The following is a 17,830-nucleotide window of genomic DNA, read 5'->3' on the forward strand; positions in this document are numbered from 1 at the left end:
CTGCACAGTGACAGTCTGATCTTTCTCCATCCCCCTCCATAAGAGGCCCCACAAGCCCTTGCCACTCTTTGTGTGCAAGGGATGAACTTTTTTCTCTAAGCCTTAATCATGACTTTCATTTTGAACTGAACTCAAGTAAGCACACACACCAGTGTTAAAGTAAGAGACTTCTATTGTCTGTTTCCAGTGCTGAGATTCGGAATAATGCAAAAATGTACCTCTACTGATATTTCTCTGTGCTTTTTGTGGTGAACAACACTAACCCAGAAAGCTATCACAATGTATCAGTAGTTGAGTTGAGAACATACTAAAAACTCTGCAGTGCTTTTGGAAAGCAGAGCTTAAAAAAAAGCAGAAGGGTTAACTATTGTACATAGAAATTTAAGAAAGTGAGCCATACAGCCACTCTAAAGAGATTTTTCTCTATGTGCCAAATGCCCAGGGGTTGCTGAAAAGCTCATCTGTCTTAATTCTGGATGAAGCATTTCCTGAGCAGAGTGGGTTCAGTGCAGATGGTATATGGTGTCTCTTACTCTTTGACTGTTACAACCTTCATGTATTTTACTGACTAGTCGAAGACAGATGTATTTCCTTCCAGGAGGAATTTAGGGCACAAGCCTCATGACATTTTAAAACAGAGGAGGCCGCAACTAAAAAAATAATACTGAACCCTCCTACCTTCTCTAAGTTAGGAAGCAAGGGCAAGTAAGAAACAAACATTATCTCAATCCTAATTAACAATGTGCCCCAGTGTTATAAGTTTTCTGCATGTAGAACTTGCATGGGCTTCTCAGTCCACACTTGTCAGGTAGGAGTTCTATGCATGGAGGGCTTGCAAGATCAGAACTATAAATTCTAGATAAAAAAAATGGTAGCCAGTTCTGCCACTCTTACCTCTTGAGAGAAATCTAACTAAACGTTTCTGGAGGTGGCCCTGTGATTTAACCCCAGCTGTGCCCCTACCATGGCAAGACTTGTTCAAATGCAGACATTCAGCTGGAAACCTGGCACCTGCACAGAGACGTACCAGATTCCCAGGGAGCACTACAGGTGCATTATATAGCACTGAAATGGTTAAAGGTTAGAGCTTGGAAGGGGGGACCATAAATACCTCCCTTTGATTAGCTGGTTCAGATGAAAGATGCCAGCTGTTCAGAGAAAGCATAGGGAAGAAGGAGAATATTCACATTGTCACTGCTTAAAGCTGCTTTATCTTGTATAATGTGCTTTGAAGTATTCTTAAGAAGCCTGTTTGGGGTGGATGGGTTAATCACTTTTAACACAGCTGTATGTCACAGTGCCATATTATAAGATTTGTAAGTGCTATAAATGGGGGAATAAAAAAGAAAATTAATTCCATGGGTTTGAACACACTATTTATACCTCATATCTATGGCACATTTAATATTCATGTCACCCTGATAAAATGGTTCCTTTAACTATAGATGGGATAAACATCACTTTTAAAGAAAAGAGGCGTAACAGTGTGCGCAGAGTTTTTAAACTAGCTGGTTCATATGTAATATTCAATTCAAAGAGAAGTGACACAAAGATAGAACTTCGCTACTGGTTTCCATTTCAATCATCTTTCTTTTTAAAAATAAGTCCTATTTATGTCAAGTATTCGTTTCAGTTTGGTTCCTTTTGATTTGAAGTTACTCAGGCTGGATGAAAATCACTTCAGAAGTGCTAACATTATTTAAAAGGACATGGTATAATTTTACGTTTAAGATGTCTCAGAGGAGAACTAGTCTTTTGATGTGTTTTTGATACAAGGAGAAAATTCTTAAAGTAGTATAGAATCTAAACATATGACACAAAAAACTTCCTGGTCTCAAAGAAAAATAGAACTGCTAAAGACCGAATTCCATCCAAAATATTCAGGTACGTGGCAGGCCAACTGGGAAAAGAGAGAGATGATGCTGTTAAATTGTAGGAAAACTACTATCTGATATTTCCTCTCTCAAAAAGGGTCCAGTTTACACTGAAAATGTTATCCTCTGCACACTGTTGGCCAATATCATCTATGATCCAGAATGCTTTGCATTTATGCTAAATTGTGTAACTGGATTCCCAGAAAGCTTTGTACCCATGCTAAGCTTTATTGTGGAAATCAACTAATAATTAAACTGTTCTAACATTTATTCTTTGTATGTGAAAAATCCGTCAAAAATAATATGCATAGTCTGTTAAGGAGTTTTATATACGAATTGTGTGTTGGGCACCATTAGTACAAAATAGTTAATGTCTCTATAGTCTAATGCAATTTCTACTCTTCAGTCTAGCAATCCTTGGAATGTTGCTGTGTACGGCTGGTGCAGATGTCTTTGTGCCTTGAAAAACAAGTATAAAACTAGATAAGGCAACAAGACTAAGGTGCATTTTCTATCTGTCGTAAAGAAGTGCACTATAAACATAAGTCAAATTAAGTTGGTGCTTTTGGACAGACACAGATGAAAGGTGTGATTGTGGCAAGCTTGGTCCTTGAGTTGGTAAAGTATGAACCTCTCTGTTTGTGCTGATTTCTCCATGTTTAATAAACTGATTGAGCTGAATTATCTGACATCTTTGTTAATTGATAACCAAAACAGAACCCTAACACCACCAAATGAAGTCATGGGAAACGCACAGATATTCACACACACTCCTCCAGTGGTCTATTAACACTAAATGGGGCCTGGAGCCAATACATCCAAAGGGTCACCAGCAAACCAAAGGGCTCACTGCAACTAATAAACCTCCCACTTACAAAACTGCTCATGGCATTCCGGTTTCCCTGCCCTGCCAATACTGCCTCCTACTCCCAAGTGCTCGTGGTGAACTCCAGGTCTCACTGGCAGCGCTCCCGTAAGCCCTTGGATCCAAACTGTATTGTTCCACAGATCCCTTTTCCACTCAGGTCCATTGATCCTGCCTCAATTTACTTTTGCCTCCTCAGAGGACAGCCTTCATTTCCAAGCCTGCAGTGACTGGCAGAAATCTGTGTGTGTACTCAAATTAAAACAATTAGGAGAATGAGAACGAGTGAATTTTTGCAGCTGTTTTCTTGTGAGTAGAACACAAATCTCACAAAACGAGAATGGCATGTATATTATATTGTATATGTTACCACATGAAATTGTGCTAAAATTGTTCATTGTGGCCCCAATTCAGCATGAACCTTAATCACCTTGCTGAATCAGGGCCTATATGCATGTATCAGCGCTTAAGACTCGTTAGAACAGGATAATTAGGAAAAAGTTTTTAAAATATTCCCACAGATCAGAACACAGACCCTCATAAGCCCTTCCTGTCCCATTTCCATCCCTGTTCTTGCTGCCATTTTTACCTCTATAAATGCTTTATCTAGGATATTTGTAAAGAACCAGTCACTGTTGTATGTAGTACTCCCATCTCATGATCTGTACACACAATTTTAGCGAATAAGAATTTCCACACCTTCCCTTTTGCAGAATACCACATGAGCAGCTTCCTGCAAACTAGACCCCCTGTGCAAATCCAAAATCTTCCACAAGGGGCAAGAAACTCAAGGAATTTGTCCAAATCTGTTCTGAAACCTGTGTTTATTGAATGGTATCATGTATTCTACTGATGCTGTTGCCATGCTACCAGCCTAAGCATCCTTTGACTGATGATAAATAGCTTTTACTGAACTGTTAGGCCTACAGGATTTTCAGTGCCTCTGAGAAGAATGACAATGGAAGTACAAATTCCCCCCCCTATTTTCTGGAGTCAGAAAAGGCCATGTCTCCGATGACTTCATTTTACTGGGCTACTTTTTGCATCATTTGCTCGTCAATGATAAATCAAACCTGTTCTTGTCTGAAGGTGATGGTGTCTTGATCATGTCCCTTAGGAGTCCATGCTACCGACTAACTGCTCTCACCATCCAACTTTTCCCCAAAACTCTTCCTTAGCTTCAAGCCATTGCCTCTTGTCCTGCTCTCCTGAGCGACTAAGTATTTGCAATCTATCATTTCTATCACCTGGAAGATATTTATAGATTTTGATCATGTCCCTCTGGACTCTTGTCTTTCCCAGACTATACATATTCTAGCTTCCCCAATCTCTCCTGATATAGCATGCCGTGCATTCCTTGTATAATATCTATTGTTTATTCTTAGTATTTTCTTTGGCATGTCTGTATTCCTCTTTAAAATATGGGGACTAGAACTGAATAAATTCGTCTAGATATGGTCACACTGGGGCTATGCAGAGCAGCACTAATACCCCATTAGTTAGTTAATGATCTGTGATAAACCCTATGTACTATAGTACTATAACAGAATCTACTTGCAGAAGTGTGTGTGTGTATGTGCGAGGGAGAGATAGAGAATGGGAAATTTATTTATCTGTTCTCCTGTTTAAAAAAAAGTGCTTTCTCATAATCATAATGAAGGATGGAGACAACAAACTTATGTTAAGTTGCTCTCTGCTATAAATGTTCAAATCTTCATACTTTCCTCCTGAGAAATATCTGGCATACGCTGATCATTTTCATTGTATTATAGTCTGATGAAGGGGGTTGGGGAGAGCTGGGGTAAAAGCCTGGGGGAGAGTGGGGAATTTCTTCTCCTGGGGAAATACGGACACATGCCTGTCATTTGATGTGATCTGGTCCATTCTAAAGATTTTAGGCAAAAGATTTCTTCTTCATAAGTATTTTTGTAAGTAATCTCTGGAAGGGTGCAGTTAACACTCAGAGACAGGGAGATTACATTGGAGACAAGGAAATCATTCCAACCTTCTCTCCAGCTGGGTGGCAGAATTTAAACATGGGGCTCTTGGGAACCCCTGGCAGCACTTAAACTTGTTCTTGATACCAACTCTCCCCAGTAGTGTTGGGTCCTATACTACAGTGCCCCTGGGATGGAAATACAGAGCCAAATCCCAAGATCCTTACTCAGTCCTCATTTCCACCCCTGACCCCGTAAAGTCAATGGCATTTGCATGACAAAGGACTGAGTAAAATCTGAATAAGGACCTCAGGATTTGGCCTATACATGCCCATCCCATCCCCATCCCTTGTTACCTAATCAGGTTTAACACTGAACATTATTTTTGTTACTGCTTGGCTCCAGGAACATATCACATTTGATACTATGCAGTTACACTGTACGCTAGATTTGTTCAATTTACTGTGAAACCTGTTTCACTGTTAAATAAAAAAAAAGTTTCTTAAAATTGCCCTGTTCTTGCAAACTAAGCACACAGATGGACCCTGGATCCCATCCAGAGCCCTGCTGAAATCGTGGCGGGGGCTTTATGTGGGCACTTGCTTCTAGGAACTGGCAAGACTGGTGCCAAAGGATACAACAAACTTGAGATTTTCCATTGAAATTCTCATTACACTTCCTAGCGGACAATTTATTTATTCCATGTCCACAAGTGTGGTGGGTGCCTCGTGGACAGATATACATAAACATGGTCTCTCCCCTGAAGAGTTTACAATCTGTTTCATTTCAGACAGATGACTCCCATTTTCAGAGAGAGCAAGTGAGCGAGCCAGGCAAAACAGTCCAAATAATACAGACACCTCAACAATCAGTCAGACTTGAGGACCTCTGGGCAGAATATTTTTCCTTTTTCTGCTTCAATAAATAAAGACATACAAATTCCTGTTTCCTTAAAAAGAATACCAAACAAATGCATCAGCCTGCCAGACAGTGTTGGAAGGCTAAATTTATCTTGGTAGTCATTCAGTGCTTTCTGCACTTAGTAATAAACTCCTGATATAGCTGCAGGTTATGAGGAGAATATTGTGTAATGAACTACATTTTATTGAGTACTCTCTAGCCTTCAGACTAATATGCTTTCACGTCTACTTAGATCAAGCATCTGAAAACCAGCAAATTACAACTATGAACATTAATGGAAAGGAGAAGAGAAGCTAAGGTTAACTATGATATACACCACTTGGACTCTCTTAGCTAGACCACTTCACTCAGTGTTATTAGCACACAAATACATGTATTTTGGGGGACTGAGTACACAGGCCCTGCAATAATAGCCCATCACTCTGATGGGTTATCAACTTCTCTCTGTTGATGGCTTGTAGACACTGCCTCTCCATTTGTATTGTATCTGTATAGCTTAAGTAAAATGCACCTTTCTCCCAAATCAGCCCATATCAAAACATACAGGGGTGGATGCATCCACAGAATGCTTACTAATTACCAGTGTTACAAGCTAAAAGTAAATGTCATTTTATCCTAGAGAGGGACCCATGCTGTAAAATTTGTCCCTATATCAAAAATTTGACTCTGCTCAGAGCTGGGGAGTGTTTGGAGCCAGGGTGTTGGCTTGGCACATTATAGACATAGGATAAAGTCATTACGTTCAGATGCAGTTTCCAGATCCAACTTCCTCAAGGTGTAGGGGTGTTCAGATCTTGGGTGTTCATTTGTGCCCATCTGTACTTTATGCTTTTTTGGCCAGATTCTCTCCCATGATCCAGTCACTCTGATTGGCTCCAGTAGTAAGAAGGGGCCAGAAAGCCATCAGATTTTACTAGCTAGAGATTCCTTCAGCATGGGAGAGTCCACAGCTGGCATGGAGTTGCTGTAGCGGGCTCCTGTACATCCACATCTGCAGCCTCTGGTGAAGGTGGCATGTTGGGGCAGAAGGGATCATGGCTGGAGCGCTACTCTGCTTTGGCCATTCTCTGCTAGAGTAACAACTCCTGTGGGCTAGGACCAACCCATGTAGTTTAGAGCACTCCCTAGAATCAGAGAGAGGTAGCCAGCTCTTCTGCAGTCTCACTTTAGCTCTGGCCAGTGGAAAATGGACAAATTTGAGAATCTAGCCCCATATCATCATTGCTATTTGCATATAGCGATCAAAGCTGAAAATCAGCAACAGTATTTAAACAAAGAAAACTTTTCTCCAAGAGTGCTGACTTCTATCAAGTCTCTGGAATGTTTTCCAGTGTCTGACTTGCTACTCCCTTCTGGTTGTGCAGCTGTTGCCTTTCTTCTCTGAAACAAAGCTCTCAATCTGTTTTGGGGATTTCATATCAATGGTTTTTTTCTTTGGTACAATATCCCCCCCCCCACACACACACACTCACTGAAGCGTTTTCCTTTTACTTTAGTGACTTACTTTCTCTAAATACTGAGATAACTTAAATAGATTGACCTGATTTTCATTTACTCTTTCACATCACTGGTACAATGACACCAATATAATCCTTGCAAATGTGCTCGACAAAACCTCTGCTGTTTAAAATCCCTAGACATCTGCTATACCTGCCTTTGCAAACACATCAATATTTGAAGGCATTGAACCAGCAGTGATCTGTAAAATTATCATTTTTCCAATTCCCTTCCTTGTGCCTGTGCCTTCCCAGGGATCTCGGAGAAGTGAGCGACATTACCTGTATTTATATTGCAAAACTGCACACCAAACAATAAACCTCTAGCAACCATTTTAGTTTAATTCTTTGTAACTTGGAAGTGAGGTGGAAAAAAGACCCAGGGGAAAAATTTCAAAACCACTTAACTCTCATTTTTATAAGTGAGCTTTCGGGCTTGCCCACATGAACATTTAGTTTGTGGCAAGCAGGGGTGTAAATCTACCTTATTCTAATCTGCCACACAGTCAATGCCCATGTGGACCTTGCTGACGTGCACTAAGAGTTTGTTAGTGTGCTTTGAGCGACACTGCTTTGAAACGGGAGTTGATCGCACATTAGGGAATTCTTAGTGCGCAGCAGCAGGGTGCCCATGGACAGCTAGTGCACAGCAGAGTCACATCCCAGCTTGCCAGACAAGACCCATGTCTAACTGTAATTCAGTTAATACCCTTTAAGAATTGTGTCACATAGACGCAGGTCATTTTTATATGCACAAACTAAAGTTAGTGCATAACAACCCCCCTGCATAGACAAACCCAGCTCACCTAAGTGAGTTAGGTGCCTAACTCCTATGTAAAGCCAGTGTGAATTAGGTGCCTAAGCTGCTTAGGTGCTTTTAAAAATTCCTCTAGGCTCCTCTTTGCATCTTTAGGTGCCTAAATACCTTTATAAATATGGCCCCAGCTAGTTGCATGATGTGGATAGAGAAGGCAGATGAACAATAGTGGGAAAAAGGGGAGAAATGTCATACATTTTAACAAACATGTACTGTTTCTGGATTAGGCAGGGGTTCCTTTTATTGAGTGTATTTTCTGGCTGCAGCTCTGAGTTATTCTGTCTCAGTAATGTGACTCAATATTTGGAGAATCTATTTTCCTACACAGAAATAGTAAATAAGTCCCAACAGGGATTGTGCAGCATAGTGTGTTGTGTCCTCTGGGCAATTGGCAGAGATTATTCACTCAGTGACATTATTCATATCTTCCTGCAGTAATTCCACAAAGTCATGTTCCTATCTCCTTTGCTGCTGATATCACTGTCCTTGGGGGAATAGTCTCTTAAGTGCTAACACTGCGCCAGAGAAAGAGTGAGAATGACTCTCTAGGCTGGTGGTTGGGGCACTCACTGGAGGTTCCAGTCCTCCAGCTCCAAAGATCATTTAATTATTTATACAAAGTGGAACTGCTTCAACAGGACTGAGGCCTACCCCAGAACATCCTGCAGGTCAAGGCACTCTCTTGGGAGGAAGTAGACTCAAGTTCAAATCCCTGCTCCACAGCAGGCAGAGGGGGGGAACTGAACCTGGTTTTCCACTGTCTTGGATGAGTACGCTAACGACTAGTCTACTATAAGGGGGACACTGCCATCATCTCCTCTGGCCTTTTTGTGTGGGCTAGGTGTGCTCTGGGCACACCTCCCAGATTTGGGCCCCATAGGTGGGGGAAACGCTTAATTTGAGGAACCCACTGGGATTTAAGCATCTGATCGACATGCGAGCACCTAGATTAAGGTAGCTGTGTGTATGCTCGCTGGCAGAAGCTAGGTCCCTAGGGGACTTAAACAATGGAAATTTAGTTGCCAAGGGACTTCAGGCACCTACAGAGTTAAGTGGCAGCTGAGCAGGGGTTTTGAGGATCTTAGTAGTACCTAAAGGTATCTAGCCCTTTGAGCTTTGTTTTCATGCTTACTACCAAATATATCAAAATATTTGACACAAAGAAAATATTAAATACATTTTTGGTTCAAAACATGTTTCTGTGCAGGCACAGATGTAATTTCCTTAAAGTAAAATTATTCCTACTACAAGCCAGTACCATCTGTTGACAAGAACAGTGGACACTGGAAAATTTTAACTTCTCCATTCACTTTAAATGGAAAACCTCACAAGTTCACACAGGCCCATGCTCCTTTTCAGCATGTGGTTGTGTAATCAACTGCTACCTCAACAATGACCTCAACAAACTCAATTATCATGAAACTCTCATCTCCTGATCTCACCTGCAAAAGCACAATTTACAACAAAACTAAGTTTCAAATCCATTTTGAAACTTACAAAAGGAAAATATTCAGAAGACAGGTAATTTGCTAGAGTTCCTCATATACTGCAAGTTCAGCAAACATACTTAACTACACACCACAATTTGATTTCAAGTAAATATCCACCTTTACCTTATGTTTATTTATGCACCTGTTTCCACTAGATAATACAGGATCATTGGGCCATTCTACTACCCTAAGTCACATTGAGGACTCAGATCTCTCTGGAAATAGTCCCATTGATTTCATCTTCAAATCATGATCATGCATTATCCCCTTTTCTTAATGAAAGAACATGTAATTGTCTACTTCTCTGATACACGAGCTTTTTTGTTAGAATCTATTTTTCTTCTGGATGCTAAACATGTTTAATATTTGGAACTTTTCCTCCAAAGATAAACCCTCCAGACCATCAGCTAGTCCTGTGGGTTTCATCTTCTGATATCTCTAATACCTGCGTATCCTTTAATTAATACAGGCAACAGATGCTGCAACTTAACACTCCAGGTGTGATCTTACCAAGGAATTATACAGAGAGATCGTTATTTCCTATTAGAAAATAATTCCCTTTTTATACACCCTTGCACCTTGCTGGCTTTCTTTGCTGCAGCTGTACCTTGTGACTTGGTTTTCACAGGATTACGCGACCAAATCTGAAGCCCTTTGCTTTTTCTTTCATGTCTAACTGAATTCTATTTAATTAGTATTTTGATTCTCTGTTGGATCTCTACGTTGGTCTCTTTTGTGCATTGGTAGTGTGTCTGAATGCCAACGAGACAGAAGGGGCATGGAATCTGATTAATCATAGGTGACTATGAGAGTGCAGCATATTTCTTTCCCAAACATCTTGAATTATACGAAGGAAGTGTCATAGTTTAATACACCACAGAGAATGAGAAACAAAGGTGGTTTGTATTTATAAGGAATATACTTCACAACGTTTTTTTCTTCATTTGGGGGCTATTTCAATTTAGATCCTGTTCAAATCTATTCTCTAGGTAGCAGGGAGAGTGGCTGAAACGATTAACAATAATCTAAATCTGACTGATTTGATATTCTGTATGAGAATGAAAGGTCCTTTCCTTCTGCAATTTCATTTGTTGAGGCTAAATCAGAAGGATGAACCTTAAAGCTCAACATCTAATCCTTCTGAAAAACAAATGAGTCCGTGGCCAGATTGATGCCAAATGTAATGGAGCAGCCTTGACCATATATTTGCATCTGCCAGGATGATTTCTTACCTTCACTGCAAACTCTGCTTCTGTTACTTTATGCACACACCTCTTGCATACTGAATAGGAGCCAACACCTATGTCCTCCTTGATCTCATATCCATCTGTAAAATGAATATTGTTCCCATGTAACTGCTGTGGAGAAAGACAAAACAAGGGAAATCAAAAGACAAACATTATAGAACCATAAAAACAGAATAATCCTGGACAGTGACAATAAAGGGATTGCTGAGCTCACCTTGTCCAAACATCTACCAAGGATCCATTATCCTTAGAAATTATTTAAGTTCAGTTCAATGAAGTTGTGGCCACTTTCTAAATAAATGTGTCTCCTTCCTTATTGGTGTCCTTCCTCAGTAAACTACAATTGTATGTCTAGAAACAATGGCTGAGATGTTTTTAGCCATATTTGGGATTTGAAGATCCAATTCCCGTTAGAAATTAATCACACTCTCTCTCTGGCCCAATGAATATTTAAGTATTTATACAAAGTGGAACAGCTCCAACAGGAGAAATTGAGACTGACTCAATAGGATGGTAGTTAGGGCAGAGAGACTTGAATCTAGGTCCCCCTTGTGCCAGGTGAGTGCCCTAACCACTGGGATATTAGCTATTCTGGGGGTTGTCTGTCTGTCTGTCTGGTTTTTCACAGAGAATTTTGAAGTCTCATTTTTGGCCCAATAAGAAATGAAGCCTAATGCTGAATCCTCCAAATTTTTCACAAATAGGAATTCTTGTTTTCTGGCCAGCCTCAGTAATTACAGGTGAAGTGTTTTGTGCTACTATTGTACAAAACAAGCTATATAAAAATTATACTTCACTGTATCACACAGAATATTAACGGGATGAAAGCTGATCCCATAAACAGGGGCACTCCCCAGGAAGTGCATCAGAAAAGACCTGGTGTGCCAGATTGAAATGCTCACGTGGTCGCAGTGCTACTCACTCAAGTGTGTGAAGTTCTTTTAGTTTACGTGCAAATTTGCACAGATGGGTAAGTGGGCAGAAACAGTCCTCACACACAACTGATACTCATTTTGCCATTCCCGAAAGAGCCAAGGAGAAAGGAGGGTATTGGGTAAAGAAACCACTTCCTTTCCCCACAGCAGTAAGGGAACAGGCTGGGATGGGAATTTACTGAAGTCGCATGTATGGAAGGGAACGTCACTGAAGTGTTTTTCCCCCTTCTTTCCAGTTAGTGGCTGTTTGTTCTTATTCATGTTACAAAGTAGGGACCCAGAAGTGTATGTTTGCCTCAGGCCCAGTGATGGGTTAATTCAGCCCTGCACACAGTTCTCACTTACTCCTGTGCCCCTGAATCCAAGATCTGTGTAGCCCACACAAGGGCAGGTCCTACTCTCCATTATGCCATTAGGAAAAGGATAAGAACATAAGAATGGACATACTGCGTCACAGCAATGATCCATCTAGCCCAGTATCCTGTCTTCTGACAGTGGCCAGTGCCAGGTGCTTCAGAGGGAATGAAAAGAAAAGGCAATCTCTGAGTGACCCATCCTCTGCTGTCCACTACCAGCTTCTGGCAGTCAGAGGCTAGGACACCCAGAGCATGGGATTGCATCCCTGACCAACTTGGCTAATAGCCATTGATGGACCTATCCACTATGAACTTATCTAATTCTTTTTTGAATCCCATTATTGGTTTGGCCTTCACAACATCCCCTGGCAATGAGTTCCACAGGTTGACTGTGTGTTGTGTTGAGGATAGATAGATAAGACAGATAATAGGACAGAAAATATCATAATGCCACTATATAAATCCATGGTATGCCCACATCTTGAATACTGTGTGCCGTTCTGGTAGATGCATCTCAAAAAAGATATATTAGACTTGGACAAAGTACAGAGAAGGGCAACAAAAATTATTAGGGGGATGGAACAACTTTCATACAAAGAGAGATTAAAAAGATTGGGACTGTTCATCATAGAAAAGAGACAGCTAAGGGGAGGATATGATGGAGGTCTATAAAATCACGAATGGTGGGGAGAAAATGAATAAGGAAGTGTTATTTACCCCATCATACAACACAGGAACCAAGGGTTACCCAATGAAATTAACAGGCAGCAGGTTTAAAAAAACTGATGAAGTGCACGTCTTCACAGAATGCACAGTTAACTTGTGGAACTCACTGCCAGAGGATATTGTGAAGGCCAAAACTATAACACGGTTAAAAAGAATTACATAAATCCATGGAGGATAAGTCCATCAATGGCTATTAACCAAGATGGTCAGGGATGTGCACCAGATTCTGTGGGTATCAGTGAACCTCTGAGTGTCAGAAGCTGGGACTCAATGACAGGGGATGGATCACTTGATAAATTTCCCTGTTCTGTTATTTCCTCTGAAGCATCTGGCACTTTTGGAAGACATGATACTGATCCAGACAGACCACCGGTCTGACCCAGTATGGCCATTCGTACGCCCTTGAGCCAGCTCAGTGTCAGGTATTTAGAAGTGCACTTTGTTTCAGTAATTAAATTGCATGATTCACATTTTCTTTATGCCAGTAAATAGGAAAGTTGAACGTAAAACTAAAAGCCTTTGGAATATCTCTCTTTTTGCACCTACTGTGGGCTGTATGTAAATAGACTAGGGATGGATAAACTGTGGGCTGTATGTAAATATACATGGAATGGATAAGCTGATTGACTGATGTAGTTTAAAATGTTCTATGTAGCTATATATCTGCTCATCAAACGTGAAGTATAATGCAAAGTGTCAGTACCTGCACAATTGGATGAACTGTGATTTTGTGCAAATCTGGCTGTGAAGGCTCCTGCACCAAGCTGGATGCAATGAAGCTGAATCCTCTAAAAAGATGATGAGCATTGGCACTGGGAGGAACACCAGGGGAATCTGCAGAAGAAACGAGGGTATGGCTACATGAGTTGGACAACTAGAGATCAGAAAGTGAATAATGGTACAACATTTGCAGCAATGAAGGTCACCACTAACAGCAAACCCCACTAAATTAGCCGTCACACACTCATAGTCTCCGTCATCATCTCAAGACTCTGATATGCGTGGATCACCGCCTCCTGTCCTGTATCTGAACACAGAGGGGAACATCCATGCATGGATCTCCCCTCTCCTGCACAGCAGTCTTGTTGCACAGCCGTTTCCACAGCACCATTACAACAGAGGGCACTCCACAAGTCTGGGGTCCATGCAGAGAGGAAAGGGGCTGGGCAGGCTGTGAGAAGGAGTGGGCAGATTGGGACACTGCTCTCCCTTTGGCCTTGGGGAAGATTCCCCGGGGGAAAAAAATACAACCTATGGCTGGACAGTAGAACTCCTACTTTATGAACTAATTGGGAACTGAATTCAGACAATCGAACAGTTTATAAAATTGAACATCTAAAATTAGAGTAGCTATGGTGCATAAGTTGGAGAGTGGCAGACTGCTTGGCTTTCTTCTTGTCCTTCAGTACAAGGCACTGAAGCCATTGGAATGTGAAGGGATGTCAGCGTGTTCTTCATCAACATCACTATTGTTATGGAGGTTCTTTACTCCTGGCAGTGAAAAGTGGTTCATATAAGATGGTCATTCATAAGATTGGTGTTTATAAAATCGAGGTTCTACTGAACTATTCCCCTCCACCCCTGGAACCCTGCTCCTGAGGCCTGGGAATTGCCACAACTAGAAGGAGTGTAGAGTAGCATGAATGGAGATGTGTTGTCTGGATCAGCGGAGTGGGGGGAAACCACAGGTCTGGAGCAATGGCAGATGTATGGTGCCTCTGCACAGCTGGTTCCTGGTCTGGTGGAAATCTAGCAGGTTTAGGGGTGGGAGCAGCCCCCTATTCCATGCGGGGCAGGAGAGAGAGAGCATGTAGGGTTGTCCTTGGATAGACCAACTGGGCTGACTACTCTGAAAGGATCTTCAGGGATATTTCTTTCCCTTGAGACCCTATCTCACTAAAACCCATGGAAAGGAATGATCTGGGTCTTAAAAAGTTTAAATCTTCTGCCATTTGAGTCACACACCCATACAACATTCTCTGGTAGCCAGCCCAATAATTAATCTGTCATAGCAAGGAAAAAAAGAGTCACATTGTGTTATCATTTTTAAAATGAACACTTATGAACATTTTTAAACAAAGCAAATAACAGGGCTCAGTAATAGCTACTGGTACTGTCCCTGGATTTTAACTAGATGAGTATTCGAAAACCCATGCTATTTTAGCCTACTTATTTTTCCCCCTTTCATTGTTTTTCCGATACTTCCTTCAGTTACAAAGCAAGTATTTTTCTACGAAAAGCTTAAGCAGCTAAACCTCCCTTACTAAAGTATCTCCTGGTAGAAAACTTGTAGGACATCCAGTTTCACCTGAGCAAAGAGCATACATCCTCTTAGGGCCAGGTATAGAACTCTTGATTCTTGAGTGCAACCTCTGTTGACATCAATAGCAGTGTTAATTGATGTAAATGGGCATGGCATGCCCAGTTGTTCATGGCCCTTAGTGCCCTGGAATTACCCAGCAAGGTAAACATTTCCCAGTCTGAACATTTTCCCTAGAAATGCAGTAAGAATAATGAACAGAGAAAGAGATGCTCTGAACAGTTCTTTGGAGGCCAGCATATAACCAACATGTTAAGAGGAAATATGATCTGCCCAATGCTGCAGAGGTTAGTGCAGCCCAGCTTGCAGCTGCTAGGTACTTCATCAGGGATCATTCTTAGCTTTGACATCGATGAGAAATAAACACACTGAGTCAGACCCATCTCCAGAGTGTGAGAAAGATCGTGTATGTTTTTTAAAATTATCTGAGCTGGCTGTTCATCTCTCAGCATATCGGAGAGTTCTCTCTTTCCAAATGCTCACACTGAATCACCAGGCCTCATGCAAAATCAGATGCTGCACTGGCGTGTGCATCACATCAGTTTTACAAACCCGGTCAATAAAAAAGTAGGAAATGAACATTTTAGAGTGGGGACAGGCCCAAATCAAAACCAAATCTGAACACACTTGAACTTCAGGAGAACTCAGCTCCTGCTCCAAATTCTACGACCCCTATGCCTTTCTACTTAAAAGCTAACTACTGCGCATAATCCACAGCCAATTTCTTCTTCAACAACTGCACTAATTATTTTGTTTGCAACATCAAAAGTTGACCACAACTAGCTAGTATGTCTATAAACGTGACTTTAATCTCCCCACATTGAGTCTCTCAAATGCACATTGATCTCTCAAACTGTTAAAAAAAATCATTTTGCACGTCCATAGCATCTTTCATAAGAAGATCTCAAAGTACTTTACAGACATCAATTAACTCAATTTCACAATACTCCTTGGGAGGTAAGCTTTGTAATCCTTGTTTTACAGACAGAGAAACAGACACAGAGATGAAGTGACAAAGTCACACAGGAATATCTGGCTCACAACAGAACCTAGCAATCCTGACTCCTAGTTGTCTGTTCTATCCTAGACCACACAAAACAACTTCTGATGTAGCAAATTATTCAACTGGTAAGTTATTGGGGACAAAACTGATAAACAAATATTTTCCAGACAGGAGAACTCATTCAGGAAGAACTGACAGCATGTAAAATCAGGTTATGCTTGTAATTTGTTTTTATTTCTCTCTGGCAGCCTCAATAAAACTCAGCAACAGAATTATCATGACCAAGATATAGGCCATCTTTATAGCACTGTCTGTTTGGGTTTGTCATTAGTGACAGGACAGGTGATTCTCAGGTCTGAATCATGGCAGAAAGGAAACAGTAAAACAAGCTCCTGTTTGACCCCATTAGACATACAATGTGCTCCTATGATTAAGACAGTTTCTGTATAATATACTCCTTCAAGTGTAGATCTACACAGCCAAGCAGCGAGAGGGAGACCCTGGCACACATTTATGTAGAGTTTGTCAGGCTGCAGCCCCTTTTCTGCCTCCTCCAGACACCTACACCTCCTTGTATTTGCACACCCCATCCATGGCCCACCAAAATCGTGAGACCTCCTTGTCAACCTCCTCCTGGTGCTGGTCAAAGGGTCATCCAGCAGAGCAGGAGGAAGAAGCTTGACCAGAGTTGGGGTGTAGAGAGGCTTCTCTAAGACTGTGGGGACTGTTTCCATTCTCTTGTTGCTTCATGTCTCTGGGCGGTGTCCACTGGCTCCTTGTATTCCTTGGAGCAGTGGTGGATGCTATTCTCTGCTTGATGTCCCCCTCTGGATCCCTCATTTTGGCCCTATAATCTTGACTCCCCTCCCTGCATTATCCTTTTTTCTCTCTCAAACTCAGTTGTGGTCTGGGCCTTGTGGTTCCTCCACCGTGGCTTAGGGAGTGGGCCTTTAGTTTTGAGTAGGCCTAGGCCTGCCCATCCTAGTACCTGCAGTAGGTACACAGCCGGCTGGTTCTTTATCAGACACCACAGTATGCTGAAGTAGATCGTTCACATTAATCTGGGGATTAGAGTGTTCATAAAACCAAAGAATTCACCTAAACATTGGGTGGACACAAGTATAATGGAGGTGGGCCCTGTCCAAGCTTCACTACATCGTTTTTTCATTTCATCATTGACGTATGAATTCACACAGTGAAGCACTCTGTAATATAATTTTATTATATAGGTTCTTAGAAAGTGGAACTCTTCAAAACCCACCCCAGGGGTAGCTAATTATTTTTTGTCAAGGTCCAAATTTCTTGGTCAAGGTATAGCCAACGTCCGGACTCAGAGAAAATAATAATGATAATAAGTAAATACAAATATTTTGGGGTCCATTCAAAAGCATCTGCTGGCCCAGATGTGGCTCACGATCCGTCTATTGACTATTCCTGGCCTATCCTATTGCATTTAAGCAGACGATACCTAATGCTTATTATACTTTTTAAATTCACATACACATATTTATCTGAAACTCTTTAATCCTAAGCAACCTCATATTGCACAAATCACTTATCCAGCAAAAATCCATTACCCTAGAATCACACTTGTCCAAGCATTTTTGATGTCCACAAAACATTTAGGACAAATTATATATTTATGCTGCAGGAATTTAGCAAGTAGACACCCCTTTACTGCAGGGAATAACCTGGATCCTAATGGATACACATCAATGACAAGAAACTATAAAATTTGAACAGTAACTGATACAAATCCTAGGCTTCTGTAATATAATTTCACTTATTGCTAGAACATAATCAATCACATTAAATTCAGATATAGTTATTATGATGATTAATT

The 17,830-nt window shown here is 41.1% G+C and overlaps 1 protein-coding gene across 4 annotated transcripts in view; it reads right to left on the reverse strand.

The window, feature by feature from the left end:
* RPS6KA2 (ribosomal protein S6 kinase A2) overlaps positions 1 to 17,830 on the reverse strand; it is a 475,722-nt gene that overhangs the window by 38,887 nt on the left and 419,005 nt on the right. For all 4 annotated transcript variants that reach the window (XM_084622452.1, XM_084622451.1, XM_084622454.1 and 1 more), the window contains 2 exons: positions 13,368 to 13,498; positions 10,633 to 10,758 (listed from right to left, as the gene is read on the reverse strand). In XM_084622452.1, the coding sequence (XP_084478578.1) occupies positions 10,633 to 10,758; positions 13,368 to 13,498 (257 nt within the window). The remainder of the gene's footprint in view (positions 1 to 10,632; positions 10,759 to 13,367; positions 13,499 to 17,830) is intronic.

The sequence above is a fragment of the Lepidochelys olivacea genome (assembly GCF_965140295.1).
Source record: "Lepidochelys olivacea isolate rLepOli2 genome assembly, chromosome: 3".
Taxonomy (NCBI): domain Eukaryota; kingdom Metazoa; phylum Chordata; order Testudines; family Cheloniidae; genus Lepidochelys; species Lepidochelys olivacea.